The sequence below is a fragment of the Marmota marmota genome, unplaced genomic scaffold, assembly GCF_001458135.2.
Source record: "Marmota marmota marmota unplaced genomic scaffold, marMar, whole genome shotgun sequence".
Taxonomy (NCBI): domain Eukaryota; kingdom Metazoa; phylum Chordata; class Mammalia; order Rodentia; family Sciuridae; genus Marmota; species Marmota marmota.
The window spans coordinates 10984045-11006057 of NW_026000164.1; the positions used below are offsets into that span (position 1 = coordinate 10984045).

The window sequence follows — 22013 nt, forward strand, 5'->3', positions numbered from 1 at the left end:
GTCCTGCGGGGCGCTTCAGCCCGCCCGCGGACTTCAGCAAAGTGCGATCCAGACCTCCTCCCGGGTCGGGAAGCCGCCGTCCCTCGCCCGGAGACCTGCAGAACTGGGCGGGGTCCTCGCACTAAGCGGTGCTGGGCCACAGGGGACGTGAGTGTGAGTGCGCGTGAGTGTGAGTGCGCGCGGGTGCGCTCGCGGGGGGAAGATCGGGGCGCCTGAGCAGCCAGCCCCCACCCCCTCGCTGTGGTCGGAATTTGCAGTCTTGGGGAAGCTGGAAGGTAAAGATGATTGAATCTTACTTCTCCCTCTTTTTCCCTAAGGATGGAGTTGGGAACAGATGAAGTCTAGGGGAAGTCTCTTAACAACACAGGATATAATCAAGTTTACGAGGGTCGCAGGGATCTGGATTCTGACCACCGAGCAGAACCAAGACCTGTGGAATCCTGTTGTGAGCAGCCAGGACAGGAAGCTGAGAGTGCGCAGTAGGGCCGTGGATTGGAGCAGGGGAAGAGCAGAGATCCAGCTTTCACCCGCTGGTGCTGGGGAAGGAGCAGGCAGACTTCTGGCTTGTGCTCAGAAGGCTTCAAGGGATGACTTAAACACCCCAGATGAGGTTGGGTAATAATGGGGCGGGGTGATAGGGTTACAATAGACACTCTATAGTGATTTGTTATTGAATGCTTATACTCTCTGTGGTTACTACATAAAATTTAAAAAAAAAAAAATCATTTCTCCTTGCAATGTGAAACATCCAGAGTGGAGTAGAAAGTTTTGGGGGTGGGAGGCATAGAATGGAATTCTGAGAGGAAGTCCAGGGCAAACGGAGACATTTTTACAGCCCCTTTTATTTTGTATTTTGAGACAGGGCCTCCCTAAGTTGCTGAGGCTGGCCTTGAACTTTCTCCATCCTCCTGCCTCAGCCTCCTGAGCCCCTGGGATTCAGGTGTGCTGGCTAGAGACCGTGTTTTGAGGCAGGACAACAAAAAGGCTGGCAGAGGGGCTGGTGTCCTGTCCTTTATTCTGGGATAATTGAACCCTGTCTGAGCCATGTCTTCAACACAGGGATGAAGAATACCTCTTCCATCTTTCCAGGAACTCATCATCCTGACTGAGTAGTGAAGCAAAATTAAAACTTGGTCTGACCTGGCTGCGAGTAATCCAGCCACAGAGTGAGAAAGACCAGAGGAGGGACCCCCAGCTCAGGGAAGGCCCACAGAGAGCTGATGCTTGGGCCGAACCCTGGAAACTTCTCTACAGAGAAAACAAAGCAGTCAAGGTTGTTTCAGCTTTGTTGAACAGTGAATGTAAAGTCACTGAGATTCGGCAAGCCTGCAGTGTGGAAGAGTGTGTGTGTGTGTGTGTGTGTGTGTGTGTGTTGGGAGGGCTTGGGGGAAGGCAGGGCAAGGAAGGCTCTTCAGGAGGAGGAGTTCCCAGTGGTCAGATTTGTGTCTTAGAAAGCTCACTCATTGTTGGGTGGAGACCTGGAGGAGGATGAGACCAAATCTTTGCAACATCCAGACCCGGATTCTTACTGAGCAGGGTGACAGCAGTGGTGGGGCAGGAGAGGACAAAAGGATTCCCAAGGTCAAGAGGTAGGCACTGCTGTGGACTGTTTTGGGCGCAGGGTGAGGTAACTTAGACTAAAATCAAGTACAAAAATGCCCAGGAGAAAAAGCAAAGCAAAAGGAGTGGACATTTTGAATGGCCCAAATTGAGCAGATCGCAATACTTGGACAATGAATTTGGCTCTAAGTTTTTTGGCAACTTAGGAACAAACAAAAATACACTGGATTGCATAGTTTTGGATTTGGGACAACAGAAAGCATACAAATTAATTTTCAGAACAAGATTTTTTCCTGGAATTGAACTCAGCTGGGAGTTTATCAAGGGAACTTTATGTAAAGACTAAGAGAATGACATAGAAAAAAAGTCTTCATTGTATAAACAAAACAAAAATATGGATAATACAATAAAAAGGAAAAAAATCATTATTGGTGTTACAAAAGATAGCAAGATAGAACTGCACATGACTTGCTTCCGATGCCATCTGCCTCTTAGGACTAGAGGAGCGTACTTAGGGCTGTCAGCTTTGGGTGTGGACAGTCATGACACAGAACTGCTAGAGCCAGAGAACCCGGTAGAGAGCAGACAGTGGTCACTCAAGGGAAGAAGTGACATCTACTTCCGTGAATATAGAAAGCAAAACCCCCCAGGATGCCCAACCACAAGGGAAGAAGACACATCCTGCGTGGCCGTAGGTGGGTGGGCTGAGACTCCTGGAGAAGGGGCCAGGCAGGGCCTCTGGCGTTGGCAGAGCTAACACCCAGGAATCCTGACCAACAGGGCAACAGGCAAGTGGGGTGGGAGCAGCATTTAGGGCTGCTAATCCACTTCCCAGGGTGGTCCAGGTCTTTCTGCACCCAGACCTGATATTTAGCCTGCATTTAAGGGAGCGGGATTTTGAAGACCAAAGATCCCCTCCCAGGGGAGAACGGGAGTATGAGAATCTTGTTGGCTACAACACCAGGAAGTTGTGGAGAAAGGAGGAAAGTGAGGAGATCTCCTGGCCAGCCCTTCCCTTTGGTGTCCACAGAAGGCAGGAAACCTGCAGAATCTAGATTCATGCCTTGCTCAGGTGCCTTCTAAAATTTACACTATTTTTTCTAGTCAACTTTAGTTGTCTTAAATTAACAGTGAATAGGTCTAGAATTCTGTCCCCACATCAAGTTTCTTAATTTTTTTTTAACTTGGAGTACCTTGAGGTTATACATTGAAATGCAAGAGAGGGGGATTGTTCTGTTCTGTGGTACTGGGAATTGAACCCAGGGCCTCCCAGGCTGGGCAAGGGCTCTACCACTGAGCTATACTCTCAATCCCAGGAAGGAGGATTTTCAAAATAATTGATGCCTGGGTCCCACCCTAGATCAATTAAAGCAAAGTCTCTGAGAGTGGGCTTTGGGTATCAGCATTTGTTAAAGTCTCCAGATGATTTTAAGGTACAGCCAATTGCTTTAACATCACAGGAGGGATAGAAACCTCAGATTGCAAAAGATGCAGGGTGGAGTGGGATTGGGGGGATGCATGGGTAGTAAGTGGCCAAGGCCCACCCTGCTTGGGCCTGTGTCCTGCTGGTCTCACTGCCTTACCCTGAGGTCTTGCCAGGTCCTCCTGTATTCTTGCTGAAGCTAGGGTTCAGCAGTTCCTTCCCTGGTGCTGTGCCTGAGTGGTGTTTCTTGGAGAGAGTCTACTGAAACTGTTTTCTCATAGGTTGGTTGTGCAGACCCTTGTAAGCTGTGGCAGCTTGCTGTCCTCAGCTGTGCTTCTTAGCATGCACCCCTGGTCTTCTGTGGCTCTGGGGACCGAGCCCTGGGCCCACCTGTCATCCTGTGTATCCGGGCCTGAACCCCTTTTCCTTCACTAGAACCAGCTGACCTCCTCACAATTCAAGGTTACCCCAGCTCTCTTAAAACTCTCTGTACTTCACCCAGCGGAAAAGCTGCCAGGCCACTGGACCCCTTTAATAACAGAAGGTGAGTGATTAACTCAATTCTCCACATGGAAAACGATGGTCAGATTGTCTTTTATGGCTGGTGTTAAAAATCAGTGCCTGATTTGGGCAAAAATCTATCCTGTTAGCTCTCAGTTTGCCTAAATATTAGGCTCTTTACCAGCTGGGGCCTAGAGCTGTTGCTTGGTCCTTGGCTGTAGTTCAGTGGGGCTAAAAGAGAGGTAAGCCTGAGACCCCTTTCTAACTGGCTGAACTGTGGAAAACCAAGTTACGGGTTTTTCTCCTGGCCTCAGGGAAGGCAGGGGTGAATCACTCTGTAGCAAGTTTAGGGAAAACACCGAGTCCCTCAGTGGTACAGATTGAGCTGGGAAGGGACTGGGATGGGGAGCTGTGGACGTGACCGTGACAGTGACCAAGGCTGTACTCTATCATGACTAGGCCTTCCATAGGCTGCAGGTCTCACCCCAAGAGCTTGTCAGAGCAGTTTAAGCAGAGTGTTAAATGTGTTTCCTTCTGTTATTTTGGTCTTTAAAAAAGTGTACTTTACAGTTTTAATTTTCCTTATATATATAAATTTTCTATGTATACATATGTAAAATCTGAAAATCATATTTGCTGTGAAACTTAAGCAATACATGAAAAGAATAAGATGAGAAATGAAAGTTTATTCTATACTATCCCCTGCCTGAAAGGCCGGCACTGTTTGGTATATATCATGAATCCTCCTAGACATTTTTTCTTGGCATATGATATTTTTGTTTATTTACAGAAATAGAGGCAAGTGCTACTTATTGGTCTGCAACATGTTATCATAATGTAGAAACATTTTGTGAGGGCAATTTTTGTGTAGTGCTTACACAGCCTTCTTTGTAACAGCTTCCCAGGTTTCCTTTATATGGATTGATTTAATTTGTTTAACAAAACTGGTTTATGGGCAATTGGTTGTTTTCAATTTTAGCTATTATAAGTGATGTTGTCACAAGCCCTCTCCAGCCCTTGTCCCGGTATTCCATAAGATACAATCCTAGGCTGGGGATATAGCTAGTTGGTAGAGTGCTTGCCTCGCATGCACAAGGCCCTGGGTTCAATCCCTAGTAACACACACACACACACACACACACACATAAATCTAAAAACAATCCAACCCTAGAAGTGGAATTGCTACATTAAAATAGGTATCAGGGCTGGGGTATAGCTCAGTGGTACCACATTTGCCTAGCTTATCCAAAGCCTGGGGTTCCATTCCTGGTCTACCAAAAAGAAGAAAAAAATCAAAAACTAAGGGCTTGAACTGTAGCTCAGTGGTAGAGCACTTGCCTAACATGTGCGAGGCACTGGGTTTGATTCTCAGCATAACATATAAATAAATAAAATAAAGGTCCATCGACAATTAGAAAAATATTTTTTAAAAATCACAAACTGGGTCAGTTTCTAAAGCAAAAAGGGAGTTCTCTCTCTCCTCCTCCTCTCTCCCACTCTTTTCTTCTGGGAAATGAAAACCCAGAGTTCAAATAAATAATAACAAACAATAAAAACAGAAATGTGCACTAAAAAAAAAAAAGTTTTAACAGAAGGGATGGGTTTACATTGCCCAGGCTGGTCCCAAATTTCTAAATGATCTTCCTATCTCTGCCTCCTGAGTAACTGGGACTATAGGCACGTGCCCCTGTGCCTAGCATAAAAAATGAGTTGTCAATTGATGTACAACAGGCTGAACCTGGACCGTCCTATAACTGCATCTTGTGGCAAAGGCTGAGGGTTGGACGCATCCTTGCTGGCGTAGGTGTACTGTCCCCAGGTAGAGATGACTTGATCTCATCCCTCTGTCCTCTGGTCTTTCTTATCCCCCTAGAGTCGGAGCCTGAGTCCAGGGAAGGGGAGGGGGCAGGTGGATAGCTGCCCCAGCTGAGGCTACATGTGACTTTCTTGTTCCTTTTGAATGAGTTAGAGGAGATGGGTACTACTGCCCTTGGAAAAGTCTCATAACTGACTGCCTTGCCCCAGCAAACTGGAAGCGCCAGAGCAGGACATAACAGCCTTTTTATTTCTGGTTCTCAAGTCCTGGGCAATATAGGCTGGACCTCCCCAGAAGATCCAGCAAAAGTGTTTTATGGGATTATGCCCCAAATCACTGCAAAAGCTGAATGCACTTAGTCAGAGAAGTCAGCTGGGGAAGATGCTGGATGCCCTGGTTTGGTTCCTGCACAGGAGTGAGAGGGCAGCCTGAGACACAGAACTTGCACCCGTTGTGGTTGTAGTAAGGCTAATCTCTCAGCCACAGACTCGGTCAAGGTGGCTGGTAGTAAGACAGAAAGGAGCTTCTTGAAGCACTGGCTTGTGCTCTGGGCTTCCCTGCCAGGGCATTGTCTCTGGCTCTCATGGTACTCAGAGGAGTCCTCCACCCGACACTCTGAGCTGCAGGTGAGATTCATTCCAACTTGGAATGAAGCAGTGGTCATCTAACCCCAAAGATAACTTCCGGGCATCTGTAACAACTGACATCCTTTCTATCTGGTCCATTTCATCATTTGTATTTGTGTCAATCAGCAAACATCCACAAGCTCCCAGGACATCAAAGGGAGACCAATGAACTCTGTTTACCCCTCAGTGAACTACAGTGACTAATGGGGTGGGAAAACAAAATGTCAGAGGAGAGCGCTGCTTAATGCCTCTCAAAACAACCACACTTGGAGAGTCCAGCTCCGTGGAGTCAGGGCCAAGGGAGCCTCTTATCCCAGCTTTCCTCCCTGAACACAGGACAGCCAAGATTCCATGCCTGGGACAGGGGCAAAGAGTGGGGAAAGCGGGTAAAGTGGCTGCTTCTAGGTATACATGCAGCTTGGGATTCAGGCTGCTTATTTATTGGAGGAAGAAAGAAGGAGGATGTTATTTGCAGGGTGGTGAGAGAAGCAAAGAACTGGAAGAGTCCCCTGGGGCAGGTCTTCAAGTCCTCCCCACACCCCTGAAATCTGGCTTCGGTTCCTAACCATCTGCTGAAATTTTATCCCAGGTTACTAATAGGGAAATCAACGGCCAGTTCACTGTTCTCTAGGTTCTTGATTTTGCTAATGTACTGTATGTTCCTGACTCTTCCTTTCTTGAAACCCAATAAGGTTAGTATAAAACTGCTATGCTGGGGCTAGGGTTGTGGCTCAGTGGTAGAATGCTCGCCTAGCATGCTTGAGGCACTGAGTTTGATCCTTAGCACCATATAAATGTAAAATAAAGATATTGTGTAAAAATAAAAACTAAAAAATAAATATAAAAAAACTGCTATGCCCTGATATATTTGGGCCAGTTGTCAAAATATTGAGGTGCTGCTCTACTAGTTGGTAAATATTCTGCCCCCCCACACTGGGAATTGAACCCAGGGCCTGGTGAATGCTAGGCAAGTGCTCTACCACTGAGCCTTATTCCCAGCACCACCACCACCCTCCCAGCCTTTTTTTACATTTTTTATTTTGAGACAGGGCCTTGCTAAATTGCCGAGGCTAGACTCAAACTTGCAATCCTCCTGCCTCAGCCTCCTGAGTAATTGGGAGTACAGGTGTGTGCCACTCTGCCCAGCCCATGTCACATTTTAATTGCATATTTTAAATCTTCCTCACCCTAGACACCATACATTTTGGTTGTCCTAATTGTCTTTCAAAACAGAGATCTTCACCAGTTGTTTTGCATTCAACAAACATTTATGCATCACTCCCTGTAGCCCATGATCTGGACTAGACATTAGTAGAGAAGTCCAGAAGCCGGGCGTGGTGGCATGTGCCTGTAGTCTGGAGGCTGAGGCATAAGGATTGCTTGAGCCCAAGAGTACCAGGCCAGTCTGGAAAACACAGCAAGTTCTGTCTTTAAAAAAAAAAAGAAAGAAAAAAAAGTCTAATGCATGTGTTGGATTGGACATGCCATCAGATCCCACCTTCTAGCTGGAAGGTCCAGGTGAAAAAGCCAGTCAAGAGTGAAGTGATAGGAAGGAGCACCCATGCCTCAGTCCTTCACTCTGCCTTTTCTGCACTTCCTTCCCCAGACAGCTCATTCATGCTCACAAGAACCCTTCCAGCTTCACCCCTGCGGAACTGTTCTTCCACCAGATATCTAGTTCATCCCCTCCAACTGCCTGCTCTACTCGTGTCTCCTGAGTGTGGCACTCTCCCCCTAACATGGGCAAAAGAAAACACATCTCCATCAGGCCCTTTTTCATTTTCTAGGGGAGGAAGCCTTACCTTCCTTCTTACTTTCAGAGCGTCTTGACATCTAGCCTACCTGAGTGTTCCATCTTCTCCCATTCCCTACCCACGTCCTTCGCTCCAGCACCACTAGGTCAGTCATCACAGTGGCCAGAGTACACCTTCTCCTTTTCTTTATGCTCTCACCTTGCCTTGAATACTTTTCTTTTTCCAACTATTGGAACACAGCTGTTGTGGTCTGTTTTCTGTTGTACAGTATTAGAGACTGGGTACGTTATAATGAAAGATGTTTATTTTGGCTCATGGTTCTGGTCCAAGGTCCAGGAGCTGCATCTGGTGAGACCCTTCTTGTTGGCAAAGTCCTGAGATGGTGCCCAGCATTATATGATGAGAAACGGGAAACTGAGACCAAACCAAACTGGTTTTTTTAGCAGACCCACTCTCTAGATACCCCACTAACTGTATACATGGATTGCCCCACTCAGGAGGACAGAGTCCTAATCACCTTTAAGGGTCCTACCTGATCTCACCTCTTAATATCTCATTAGGGGGATTAAATTTCCACATGAGTTTCAGAGGGGACAGACCACACTCAAACTGTATCACACCTAAGTATTGAAGGGCCAAATTCTACCTCCTTTTTTGAAGCAGTCTGTGACTCCTCTTTCATTGTCCTCTAAATTCCTCCAGTTTGTATTTGTTTCGTAACACTAGCCACTGTAGTTTAAATTTAATCTTTAACCAATGTCACATTGTGATTTTTATTAAATATGCTATCAGGCATTCCCTTGACTCATCTTGTCTTTTTGTCTTAATGATTACAATCTCTTATTGCCATTTGGTTGACTGGGTTTATGTGTTATCTTGATTGAGATAGGACCATTCCTTCAGCACCTCCTATAGATACTGTGTGCAGCATGTTGATTAATCTTATTGATTAGTTTCAGATCCATTCATGCTGGCTCAGATTACCTAAATGAAATCACAGGCAAAAGATAATTTTCCATATATTGAAATTTAGCTAAATAAAAATGAGCATATTTCCAGGCACTGCACAACTTCTGACTATAAAATGCCAGGCACAGAGAGTAAACAAACAGAAATAGGGGCCTCAGCTCTTAGAGAGCTGGAAAAGAGCATGGGAAGGAGGCGGCCAGGACAGGCTGCTGTGTTTTCAGGGTGGCCTCCTCCTCACACTCAGGCTGGCCTTGTAACCTGTGAGGCTGAATGCTGGCCACTGCTTGGGGTGCATGCTTCTCCTGTAAAGGAAATGGGGTCAGGTCCCCTAATAATTTTTTTTTTTTGGTACCAAGGACTGAACCCCGGGGCCTTAACCACTGAGCAACTCCCCCAACCCTTTTTTTATATTTTATTTAGAGACAGGGCCTCCTTAGTTGGCTGAGGGCCTCGCTAATTTGCTGAGGCTGACTGGTTTTGAACTCATGAATCTCCTGCCTCAGCCTCCTGAAGCGCTGGGATTACAGGCGTGTGCCACCATTCCTGACTTCCTCTAAAAATTTCAAAACCAGTTTTTGCATGATTACATTGTTACAGTGTCATACATTTGAGAGTTGTTTGCAATGCCAGGGATCGAACCCATATAGCCTTGTGTATGCTAGGCAAGTGCTCCATCATTGAGCTACATTCATGGAGCTACATTCCCAGCCCTGTTGAAGAGTGTTTTAGAGTTTTACCACACTTGCAGATAAACAAGGCTGGGTAAGCAGCCCTCTGGATGAGTTGAAGAGATGGTATTATTGTTATTTTTTAACACATGGTTCTGTGTCATCATTCATGTTGGTATTATTCCGCAGGGTTCGGTGTACTTTGTAACCAGGAATACATTTGTTGGTTGCTTTTCACAGGACATGCCCTGTCCTGGGGCTTTGTGGGAGGGAGCTCTCTCACTTCATCTTTTCCAGCCTTTCAAAGCAGGTCCTGCTCTCAGTACTGAGAGGACTGAGGCTTAGGAAAGTAACTTGCCCAAGGTCCTGCAGCTCTTAGAGTTCACTGGAGTTGGAACCTGGATCTGTCTGGTTCCAAATCCTTTGCTTTAGCCCCTATGATATTCCATCTCTCCTGCTCCTTTCCCAGAACCTGGGAGCAGCTAGGGGAGCAGCCTCCGCTCAACTCTCTTGTGCTGGCCCCGTGGATGGGGATGGGAGATGACGTCTCCCTCTAAGATTGCTGCCTTTTGTCCAAATGTGCTGGCGGAGGGCCAGGCCTGGAAACTCTCTGCTCATGGAAAGAAAGAACAGAAGCCAGCAAAAGAGGGTGGGAAGGAGTCTGAGGGGGAGGAAAGGAAGAGGAGGACAGGAAGGAGAGAGGGAAAGAGGGGGGTAGGGAAGCAAGGAGTGTTCAGGCAGCACAGCTGGAGAGAGGTGGCTGCCAGGAAGCAAGTGAACGTGACCTTCAGGTGCATTCCATTCAAGGAGCTATTTGGCTATGCGATGTGAGCCTTCAGCCCTGGCTGGAGTAGGCCCTGGGGCTGTCTGGGTGCCCAGAGGCCAGGACAGTCAAGCAGAGTGGCCCTTCTTCCCTTCTCAGTAGTACTGTTTGATGAGGTTGAGTTAAAATGAACATCAGGAAAGCCTGCAGGGGGAAAAGAAGTCACAAGATGGTAACTGAGAGGGCTGCTGCTGGGAGTGCAGCAAGCCAGCCAGGCAGTGTCTTGGTGCCAGGGCATGCACGGTGGGCAGGGAGGTAGAGGAGGGCTAGAGAGGGACTGGCTGCTGGCTGCTTGGAATAAAATCAGCTCTTAACAATTCACAGAGTCCTTCTTCTGGATCCAGGAATGGAAGACTGTACCCTGCCTCTTAGGCACACACATGTTAGGCATCTGAACTCTAATCGATAGTATTCATTCAGCAACCCTGTAGCCATAGGAAAAGTTCATCCCTCCAGACACTGGTTTCTATAAAGGGGGAAATAGTGGGACTAGCATAAAGATGCAGTGAGCTAGGTGCAGTGGCACAAGCCTGTAATCCCATTGGCTCAGGAGGCTGAGGCAGGAGGATCACAAATTCAAAGTCGGCCTCAGAAGCTTAGCAAGTCCTAAGGAATTTAGTGAGACCCTATCTCAAAATAAAAAAGGGCTGGGTATGTGGCTCAGTGGTTAAGCGCCCCAGGGTTCAATCCCTGGTGCAAAAAAATAAAAATGAAACAGCTTGTGTCCAACCAATAATGTTAGAGATTCATTCATGATTGCAGTCTCATCTGAGATGTCAAAACATAAACATGTGAAACCTTAAATAAAAATATTTAAATAATATTTGGGGGCTGGGGATGTGGCTCCAACAGTAGAGCGCTCACCTAGCATATGTGAGGCAGTGGGTTAGATTCTCAGCACCACATAAAAATAAAATAAAGATATTGTGTCCACCTAAAACTAAAAAATAAATATTAAAAAATATTTAAATAATATTTGAAGCCAACAACAAGAGAACACAAGGCACATATATTTAATCAAGTGTAGATAAGTTAATAGAAATTCAGAGGAGGGAGGAAGAACTTTAGCTTGGGGTAGTCAGGATAGCTTTTATGGAAAAAGTTGGGATTTCAGCTAGACTTGGTGGGGAATGTAATAACACAGAAGGTGGGGAAGTACCCAAGCAAGATTACAAACATAGTGTGGGAATGAGGAAATTTTAACTCCCCAAACCCCAGGAGTAACTTTGCCAATAGGACACTCTATCTATTCTCTTTTGCATGAAATGAACTTGGTCATGGTATTTTGTATGTACATGTCAGCTGTAAAAGCGTTGATCACCAGGTGCTATGTCAAATGGAGAGGACTTTGAATGTGAAATAATATAGCCTCCTACTCAGTCTGGCATACGTGGATTTCTGTTATGACTGCTTTGGTCTATTCTCTGTTTCTTTGTGGAAAAACATTTAATAGGAGCTCATAGTTAGTATTACCTGATAACTCGATAACTGGGCTTTTTTTTTTTTTATGTTTCTGGGACTCAAACCTAGAGACTAATACATTTTAGACAATAAGCACTCTACCACTGAATTATACTCACCAGCCCTTGGGTTTTTCTTGCTTAAAACAAAACAAACAAACAACAACAAAAACCCTCAGCATCCTAGTAACAAAGAACATTTCTCAGTTAAAAAACAAAAACACACTAACTCCAGAAATCTGTCTGGGTTGTGAAGAGCCTGGCTTCTCAGCTGACAAAGAGAAGCTTTGGGGGTAGGAAGAACAAAGGAAAAGGAAAATAAAAAAGAAACATAGATTTGATCAGATTTTTTACTGCAGTGATGAAAAGATCTGACAAGAACAATTTTAGAGGAGGAAAAGTTTATAGATGGCCAAGTCCATTGCTCTGGGCCCAACATGAGGCAGAACATCTTGGCAGAAGAGTTGGTGGAGGAAAGCAGGTCTGGACATGGCCACCAAGAAGCAGAGACACTTCTGCTGTTGAGACAAAATATATACCTCAAAGGCACACTTCCAATGACCCACCTCTCCCAGCCATACCCTACCTGTTTACAGTTACCATCCAGATAATTCCTATCTGGATAAATGCACTTATTAGGTTAAAGCTCTCATAACCCAATCATCTCACTTCTAAGCATACACTGTCTCACACATGAGCTTTGGGGGGATATCTCACATGGAAACCATAGCAAATATCTACAACAAGAATATGTAACCCAGTCCTCCTAAGGAAACTTCTCTACAGAAATGTGAGTTACTGGGTTGGAGTGTGGAAGAGGTGAATGAGCCCTGGATAGGGCAACAGAACCTTGGATTCTGCTTCTGCCTTTGTTGGCTATGCAGCCTAAGCTAGGCAAGCCACAACCTCCTGGGCCAGTGTGTTCATTCCAGCCCTGATTTCTTGCCTGTCACCATCCTATGTTCCTGTTCGGGAACATCTTCATGACAAGGGCTTTTCTAGCTTCATTATATATCGCTTTTTGCATTCCCTTTTTGAATTTCCTTACTGGACTGGGACCTCTAAGAAGCACTGTCATTTACAGGCTGGATTCCCAGTGACCCACTGGGTCATGAGGAGAGAGCTGTTGAGGCCAGGAGGAGGATGTGGCAGGCTGGGTCAGCCAGTGCAGGCGTCACTCCCAACAGGGTCCTGGGAGAAGGGGCTCAGCATTTCCTGGAGCCAAATGACTACCATAAATAGAGGGATGGGAAAAGGATTCAGTCATCCCTTTTCCTCCTGTCAACTCAGCTCTTCCTTCTGGTCGCCAGACTAGGCCGCCTCTTGTAAATGTTTTTCATTCATATGTGTTCCCTGCCAGTGGGGGATGGGGATGTGAGATCTGCTTTAGCAAACATTGTAGATCCAAAGCAAGAAGGCATACATGCATTTGTTATCCACAGTAACTTCTCATCAGGCCATTTCAAATACACCAGAGTTTTAGCAGTGGGGTTTTATTGGGAAGAAAGGAAGGAAAGTGTACACCTTCTGATACTGAGGCCTAGTTAATTTCATCCGAGGGTCTGAGCGTTCGGTACATCTAAGTTTTGTAATAACTTCCCAGGTCCTCAAAAGGTTAGGTCTCTTGACATGGGCCATACTGACTTCAGATATGTCCCTAGCATCGCCAGTGTCATGAAGAGGGCCAAAAGGGGACTTCTTGAGAGCTGCTCTAGTGACCTCTGTAGTGTAGAAAATGGTGGCCTACACCCAACCCTCTGTGCAGGCTGGAGGAAAACTGGGGCTTCAGTTTCTTTAGCTGAAGTTTGCTCAGCTTCAGCCATCTGGAAGCAGATTCATCTTTAAAACAGGGACACGCACACAGCGGTTGCTTTTTCTTTCCTTTTTTCCTCACTTTGGTAAAGTAACTGAACGCAGATTGAACTTGATGCTATGGGTTAGTGTAGTATCCTTGGGTTGTTTAAGAAAAAGGAGGGCACAGGGTACCTTGTGGAACCGTGGGAACCGCGGTGGCCCGGCCAGGAGTGGGCTGGATCGAGGCGGTGGAAAGCCACCTTCCCACCATCGTGGGTCCGTTTCCACTGCCCCACTCACGGCTCCCACCAGGGCCAAGGGTGCAGAGCGCTTCCGGTTCCAGGAACGCAGAGATGGATGCCTCTCTCCAGGAGCGGACTCTGATTGGCTGGATTCGACTCAGGCCTCCTTTGCAGCCAATCATCTGTGACCAGGGGGTGGGTCCATTGCTCAAATATGGCTGCTAGCGGCCTTGTGTCCCGTGGTGGAGGGAATGGGAGCTTGACGGAAACGAGGACTCCTTGTGAGGTAGGCGGCTGTGCCTCATGCCTGCCGTATTCACTGCCTGTGCTTTGTTTCCTCGACCATTTTGCTCTCATGTCTTAATGTCCGTGTTCACAGGAACTCTAGTCCTAAAGTTCGCGCTAAGTACTTTAACAAAACTGGAAGTTGCTCTCGAAGGATATAATGGTGCAGTACAGGAAGGGCTTCGGGGCTAGACCCAGCTTTTTTTTTTTTTTTCTTAAATAATATTTTAGTTGTTGATGGACCTTTACTTTATTCATTTATTTATATGCGGTACTGAGAATGGACCCAGAGCCTCATACACGCCAGGGCAGCGCTCTGCCACTGAGCCACGACCCCAGCCCCTAGACCCAGCTTTTAAAGCGCAGTGATGGTATTTGTCAGCTGTGTGCTTCAGTCTCCGCTTGCCCACGTGCCTTCTTTTTCTTCCTTCCTCTTTCTGACCATTTTATTTTGAGCTATAATTCACATACAATAAAAATTCATCAGGTGTGCAATTTAATTTTTTTGTATGTGTAAAGTTGAGCAATCATCATAACAATTGTGGAACACTTTATACCCCTTAGCTACCCCACCCCCCAGTTCCTTTAAATCCCAAGCAACCACCAAGCTATTTTATCTATGAATCGGCCTATTTGGAACATTTCATATAATGGAATTACATAATAGATATACTTTTTTCCCCACTCCAGTACTGGCGATTGAATACAGGAGCATTCTACTACTGTACTACACACCCAGCCCTTTTTTATTTTTATTTTGAGAAAGGATCTTGCCAAATTATCCAAGCTGTCTTGAAATTTGCGATCCTCCTGCTTTAATCTCAGGAGAACTAGGATTACAGGCATGTGTGATGTGGATTTTTTAAACTGGTTTCTATTTGCTTAGCATGATGTTTTTAAGGTTCATCCATGTTGTGGCATGTATATAAACTTTATTTCTTTATGACTGAATAACATCCCTTGTATGGATATACCACCCTTTATTTATTTAGCCTTCTGGGTTATTTCTGCTTTCTGGTCATTATGTATAATGCTACTGTGAACATTCCTGTAGAACATATGTGTTTTTATTTCTCTTGGGAGCTGCATTATTTCTATGAGTAACTATGTTTGTGCTTAATACAGTGCCTGACAGATTTTAACAGTGTTAATTTCTTTACCCTGACCTTTCCAGAAGGTTATGAATGAAAGTTATTTACTGCTTGCTGCCCTTAGAAGAAAGTCAGGCTGCCCCCAAAAGCCTGACCCTTAGGGTCACATTCTGAGGTTACTGTCCCCAGCATCACTGAATAGAAGATTCTTGCATCAGACATGAGAGGGTGATGATCCCAGATGAGTCTAATCAAAGGTATTGAAAGAGCAAATATCAAGTTTTGAGGGGTGAAACAGAATTTGGAATAGAAAGATAACGATTAGATTCCCAATTCTCCTATTTAAGTACTATGATAATAGGCAAGTCTGACCTTTGATCTTTTCATTTTCAAAGTGAGGATAATAGGAAAATTGGGAAAATTGAAGTGGTGGCTGTAAACTCCTCAGACTGTAGCCCATTTGTGAATCTAGTTCTTTCCTGCAGCTGGCTTTCTTGCTCTGAGGAAGAGCTAGGCCCATCTCAGAAGTTCACAAGGTCTTCAGGCACATCCAGATTTTCAAGGGTGATCGTAAATGGATGCTATTCATTTGGGCTCTTCAGTTATTTCAGCACCATTTATTAAAAAGTCCAGATCTGAAGGTGGAACTCAGTGGTAGAGTGCTTTCCTAGCATGTGTGAGATCCTGGGTTCAGTCCCCTAGACTGCCAAAAAAAAAATAAGAAGAAGGAAGGTCCATCTTTTCCCTAGTGATTTAAGATGTTACCTTTGTCATACATAATAAGTTCTGTATGTCTTGACTTTTTGTTCTGTACCACTGGTCTGTTTATTCTTGTGGCTATCCCACACTGTTTTAATTATAGAAGCTTTATAGTGTGTTTCATATGAGGTTGGAAAGTCTTCCCCACAACTTCCTCCCATCTCTGTTTGTTTTAATGTTTTTCTAGCTCTTTTTGCATGTTTGGTAATCTTGTCCTAAGGTATTCAGTGTCCACCTGGAGGGGCCTGATGGATGGCAGGGGTAGAATAAGGGTTGAGTTGTCTCTTGGACCTGGATGGGCTTACTTTGGTAAACTGATTTTGTTACATTCTGTTTTCTTTTTAAACATTTTTTAATTAGTTAATTATTTCTAATTAGGTATATATGACAGCAGAATGCATTTTGATTCATTGTACACAATTGCAGCACAACTTTTCATTTCACATTGTAGTGTCACACCTATGTGCAGTCATACATGTACCTAGGGTAATGATGTCTATCTCATGCCACCACCTTTCCTGTCCCCATGCTCCCTCCCCTTTGCCTAATCACAGTTCTTCCATTTTTCCCATGCCCCCACCCCCATTACATTCTGTTTTCTTTTTTATTCATGCTCACTGGAAGCTTCTAGGGACTGGATAGCTCTCATTTTTCCTGAACCTCCAAAAAATCATGTAGGACTGTTTTGTTTTGGCAGTACTAGACATAAAAATCAGTGCTTACCACTGAATTACACCCTGTTTTAATTTTTTATTTTGAGACAGCTCGTCAAACTTACGATCCTCTTGCCTCAGCCTCCTAAGAAGCTAGGATTACAGGGGAGCACCTCTACCCAGCAAAATAGTCTTTAATAGATTTGGATAAAGGGCATATGAAAGTTTTCTGTACTCTTCTTGCAACTGTTCTGTAAGCTTGAAATTATTTCAGAATAAAAATGGTTAAGGTCATTATGCTTCTGATATCATCTTGACAAAAGCTTTCAGAAAGTCTACACAAGTTATGTTCATAGATCCTGCCTTGGTTCACATGTTGATTGACCCTACAAAGAAAGCCCACAAATCAGGTAGACAGAATCTGCGGTTAGGCAGGATCATTGTTGCTTTTCATGCTTCCTTAAGTGCTGATCATCCTGAGATTATGCAGACATTTGTGCTATTTACCCATACAGCCCAAAGGAGATTTGGTCCATCCTCCAGCCCAGCTCAGGGGCTGCTCTTCCACAAAGGGCCCTCACCTTCACCTGTTCTACTTATCATATTGTGTTTTGTATTATAGACATTCATGTGCATCTTGTGTTTGAGAATGAAAACTCTTGGAAGGACAAATAAATCTATTTTGCATTTCTCCTAGGCTTTGCTCCTTTCCCTGTGCAAAGTAGACACAACTATTAGTTGGAGGTATGAATTAGATAACTCTTTCCCTGTTAGCTGTCGATCCCTGTATAATCTCAATTTTGGACCCATTGATATATCAATACTGGGAAATGATTACTGTGGACCAGGATCTAAGTGTTGGTGGTCACTAATGGAGAAGAGGTCATGAGAATAAACTTTACCTGTTCCTCCTTTCAGGAAGTACTGTGGCAAAGCAAAATAGTTGTGGAGCAAAGAACTCAGAGAGCTGAGTGCCTTGCAGCTGTGGTGGCAACTGGGGGCCTTGCTGAGGGTGCCACAGGTTAGAGGGCTTGCTGAGCATGTATGAAGCTCTGGGTTCAGTCTTCAGCACCACGTGCACGCACGCGTATACACACACGAAGTATAGTTTAATGGTTTATAATATTCATGGAGTTGTGTAACCACCATCACAATCCACTGTATTTTTAAAATTCTTTCTTTTTAGGCAGTGCTGGAGACTGAACCCAGGTCCTTGTATGTGCTAGATAAGAGCTCTACCATTGTGCTGTATCCCTAGCCCTCACAACAGATTTTAGGGCATTTTCATCACCTCAGGAAGAAACTCCCTACCGATGAGCAAGCACTCCCCATTCTTCCACCCCCATTCCTGAACTCAGCAATCACCAATCTACTTTTTTTTTCGGGGGGGGGGGCGGGGTTACTGGGAATTGAACTCAGAAGCACTTAACCAATGAGCTTCATCCCCAGCCCTTTTTTTATTATTATTTTTTATTTTGAGAGAGGACCTCGCTAAGTTGCTGAGGTTGGCTTTGAACTTGTGATCCTCCAGTCTTAGCTTCCCGAATTGCTGGGATTATAGGCATGCACCATCATGCCCAGTACCTCAGCCCTTTTTTAGTTTTTATTTTGAGACAGTCTCACTAAATTGCTCAGGGTCTTGTTAAGTTACTGATGTTGGCTTTGAACTTGCAATCCTCATGTCTTAACCTCTCAATTCACTGGGATTACAGGAATGTGGCTTGGTGATTAAGTGTACCTAAATTCAATCCCTGGTACCAAAAATAAATAAACAAACAAACAAACAAATAAATAAAATATGTAGGGGCTGGGAGTGAAGCTCAATGATAGAGCATATGCTTGGCATGCATGAGGCCCTGGGTTCAATCCACAGTGTAAAAAAAGAAAAAGAAATGATTTATCTGAATTCAGACTATTTAGCCATATTTTAGCAGCATTAGCATATTTCATAACTTTGTAACCTTTTTTTTTTTTTTGGTACAGGGGATTGAACCCAGGGCACTTAACTACTGAGCTATAGCCACAGTTCTTTTTATTTTTTATTTTGAGACAGATTCTTACAAAATGGCTGAAGCTGGCCTCAAATTTGTGATCTTCCTGCCTTAGCCTCCCCAATTGCTGGGATTACGGGTGTGGGCTACCACACCTGGCCTTTTGTAACCTCTATCAGAGAAATAACACCAGCATTAACTGGGGAGGACTGACCAACTCCCTAAGCCTTCCACACTGTAGTAGTGTACACTTGCAAGAAAGCCATATATTATACATTCTCTGTCTTTACCCTCTATAGAATGGTAAACCCAAAGGCAACATATGGAAATATTTCCACATTGCCAATGATCAAGGGGGAAAACAGGATTTGCAAATGTTGTCAAGTAGAAAATGTGTTTCTAGCTACCAAGGTGGCCAAATTCATCTATATATAAGGATGTTCTACAGATGTGAGAAAATTCTTTCTGGGTTTACAAAAGTGAGAACAAGACCTCTTGAGCTGCCTCTGGCCTCAGGACATCACCAAGTGTGGTCCAGTTTGTATTCTTAGACTGCTCTGGCTACAGGTCCCAGGGGCTTCATTTGTCAGACTGACAGGTGCAGGTCAGGAAAATACTGACCAGGTGGTTAAAAGTCGCCAAATATTCACTACCAAAAGAAGTCTTGACATTACTCAGATTGTGTTCTTGATCTTGAGGCCTCTTTTAGAGTGCAAAGGAGCCTTGATATTAAAGCCAGTGTAGGGAAGTGATAATCATCTTATAAAGAAAAAAGGTTTACCTTGGAGCCAGAATAGAATTTAGTGGTTATAGTCCATGATTGATTGGTTCTGTTGTTTTTGGTCAGGTAGCACATCAAGACAGGAACATATGGTATAGGAAAATCACTCACCTCATGGTCATTGGAAGTCAAAGAGAGCAAGGAGTGGGCCAGGGTCCCATTATCCTCTTCAAAAGCACACCCCCAATGACCTAAAGACCTCCCACTAGGCCCCACCTCTTTTCAAAAATATTTTTCTTTAGTTGTAGATGGACACAATGAATGACTTTATTTATTTTTATTTGGTGCTGAGGATCGAACCCAGTGCCTCACACTTGCTAGGCAAGTGCTCTACCATTGAGCTACAATCCCAGCCCTAGGTTCTACCACCTCTCAATAATACCAAGCTGGGAATCAAACTTTTAACACATCTGCCTTTTGGGGACACTTAAGATCCAAACTATAGCAGAAAGAATCAGTGGAATAGCATCTAGGAGTATCTGTATCCTGGTTCAAGGAAGAAGACCAACTTGCTTTGTGCTGATAACACCTGCATCAGCTTCCTGGGATACTCTGAAATAGGAAGAATTGGATGCTAGAGTGAAATACAACTTTACAAAAGAGCGGGCAAAATCAAATATTTCTATGCTGGTTGATATTTTAAATGACATGAAAATAAACCTCATGGTTCAGCTCTATACCAACAACTCCTATGCCTTTGAATTCCCTGGGGAACTTCTGAATGCAGATTCCTGGGTCCTACTTTGGTGACTTGATTCATTTTATCTAGGATGGGGCCATGATTCCTCACTTTCAGAAGTTGTCTCTGCTGAGTTTTTTTTTTTTTAAGATGGACACAAGGGGCTGGGGATGTGGCTCAAGCGGTAGCGTGCTCGCCTGGCATGCGTGCGGCCCGGGTTCGATCCTCAGCACCACATACAAACAAAAGATATTGTGTCTGCCGAAAACTAAAATAAATAAATAAATAAATAAAAGATAAGATGGACACAATATCTTTATTTATTTATTTTTATGTGGTGCTGAGGATCAAACCCAGTGCCTTACATGTGCAAGGCAAGCACTCTTTTGCTGAGTTATAATCTCAGCCCCTCCCTGCTGAGTTTTTGTTGTTGTTGTTTTGTTTTTGGTTTGGTTTGCGTTTTTTTTTTTTTTTTAATTGGTGATTGATCCCAGGGCCTGGTGCACACTAGGCAAGTGCTCTATCACTGAGTTACAGTCCATTTTACTTTATTTTTGGGATAGAGTCTTGGTATGTTTCCAGGCTGCCCTGGAACTATCCATCCTCCTGACTCAGACCACTGAGTAGCTGGGATTACAGGCATGCACTCCTAGTACTTTTCTTTTTCTGTCTTTCTTTTTTTTCCTTCTTAAAATACAATCCTTAGTATCCAAGGGGATTGATTCCAGGACCCTACTGGGATACCAAAATCCAAGGATGCTGAAATCCTCTTACTAAATGGCATAGTGCATGATATAACCTATGTACACCCATAAGCTTTAAGTCATCTCTAGATTACTCATAATAACTAATACAATACAAGGAACATGTAAATAGGTGTTATGCTGTATTTTTTAGAGAATAGTAATAAGAAAAAATTCTGTACATGTTCAGTACAAATGCAGTTTTCCCCCAAATATTTTGATCCATGGTTGGTTAGAACTGCAGATGTGTTTACTTCAGATACAGAGAGCTGCCTGCATGTCCACCAGGTGTCATGTGGCGTCCCACAACCACAGATTTCTCACCTGTTTCAGAGTTCTCTGTCTTATTCCAGATGTGAAAATATTGGTTTGTTCTTGAAAATACAAATAAACGAATGAATAAATAAATAAACTGCAACCCATGCTAATTTTTTTTCAAATCTTTTTGTTGAAGGAAGATTATGAAAAAAAACAGTCACAGAGGTACATGCCTGTAATCCTAGCTACTCAGGGGTGTGAGGCAGGAGGATCGAGAGTTCAAATCCAGCCTCAGCAATTTAGCGAGGCTCTAAATAACTCAGCGAGGCCCTGTCTCTAAATGAAATATAAAAAAGGGCTGAGGATGTGACTCGGTGGTTAAGCACTCCTGGGTTCAATCCCTAGTATGAAAAAAAGGGAGGGAGGGAAGAAGGAAAGAAAGAAAATAAAGCATCAAGAGGTTCAGCAGTGAACTTCACTGTGCCGTTAGATGTAGTGGCAATCTTACTATGTGGCTACGAGTTTTTGTGCTTCTTTTTCTCAATTATTTATTTATTTATTTATTTTGTGTGTGTGTGCTGGGGATTGAACCCAGCGGCACTTCACCACTGAGCCACATTCTCAGCCCTTTTTTGAGACAGGGTCTCATCAAGTTGCTTAGGGCCTCAACAAGTTGCCTGGCTTTGTACTTGACATCCTCCTGCCTCAGCCTCCTGAGCTACTGGGATTACAGGTGTGCACCACTGCACCTGGCTCAACTTATTTTTTTAAAAAATATTTATTTTTTAGTTGTGGTTGCACACAATACCTCTATTTATATATGGTGCTGAGGATTGAACCCAGGGCCTCCCACATGCTAGGTGAATGCTCTACCACTGAGCCACAACCTCAGCCCCAATTTATTTTGGGGGATACAAATAGCTTTTGGGTATGTTTGCTAAGAAAACTGCTCAATTCAGAAGACAATTGTGTTTTGTAATTGTTAAAGTGTCTTCTCTATTTTTTGCCTTATTTTCATAAGCTGGGAAAACAGAGATATTAGACTGTTTAAAGCTGAACACCCTGTTAGCTTTATTTGTAATGCAAAAACTATTTAAAACTTATTTTATTGGTGTATAATCTTTTATGATCTAAAAA

The 22013-nt window shown here is 44.1% G+C and overlaps 1 protein-coding gene across 13 annotated transcripts in view; it reads left to right on the forward strand.

Annotated features, from left to right (window-relative positions):
• Dennd2a (DENN domain containing 2A) overlaps nucleotides 1-22013 on the forward strand; it is a 107042-nt gene that overhangs the window by 14156 nt on the left and 70873 nt on the right. For 2 of the 13 annotated variants that reach the window (XM_048786831.1, XM_048786832.1), the window contains exon 1: nucleotides 10-1589. The exons of 8 other annotated variants lie outside the window; for them this stretch is intronic. In XM_048786831.1, coding sequence (XP_048642788.1) covers nucleotides 1489-1589 — 101 coding nt within the window. In that variant the 5' untranslated portion in view covers nucleotides 10-1488. Of the gene's footprint in view, nucleotides 1-9; nucleotides 1590-3181; nucleotides 3528-22013 lie in introns of those variants that run through there. 3 more of the 13 variants (XM_048786833.1, XM_048786834.1, XM_015493764.2) reach the window with 3 other exon arrangements.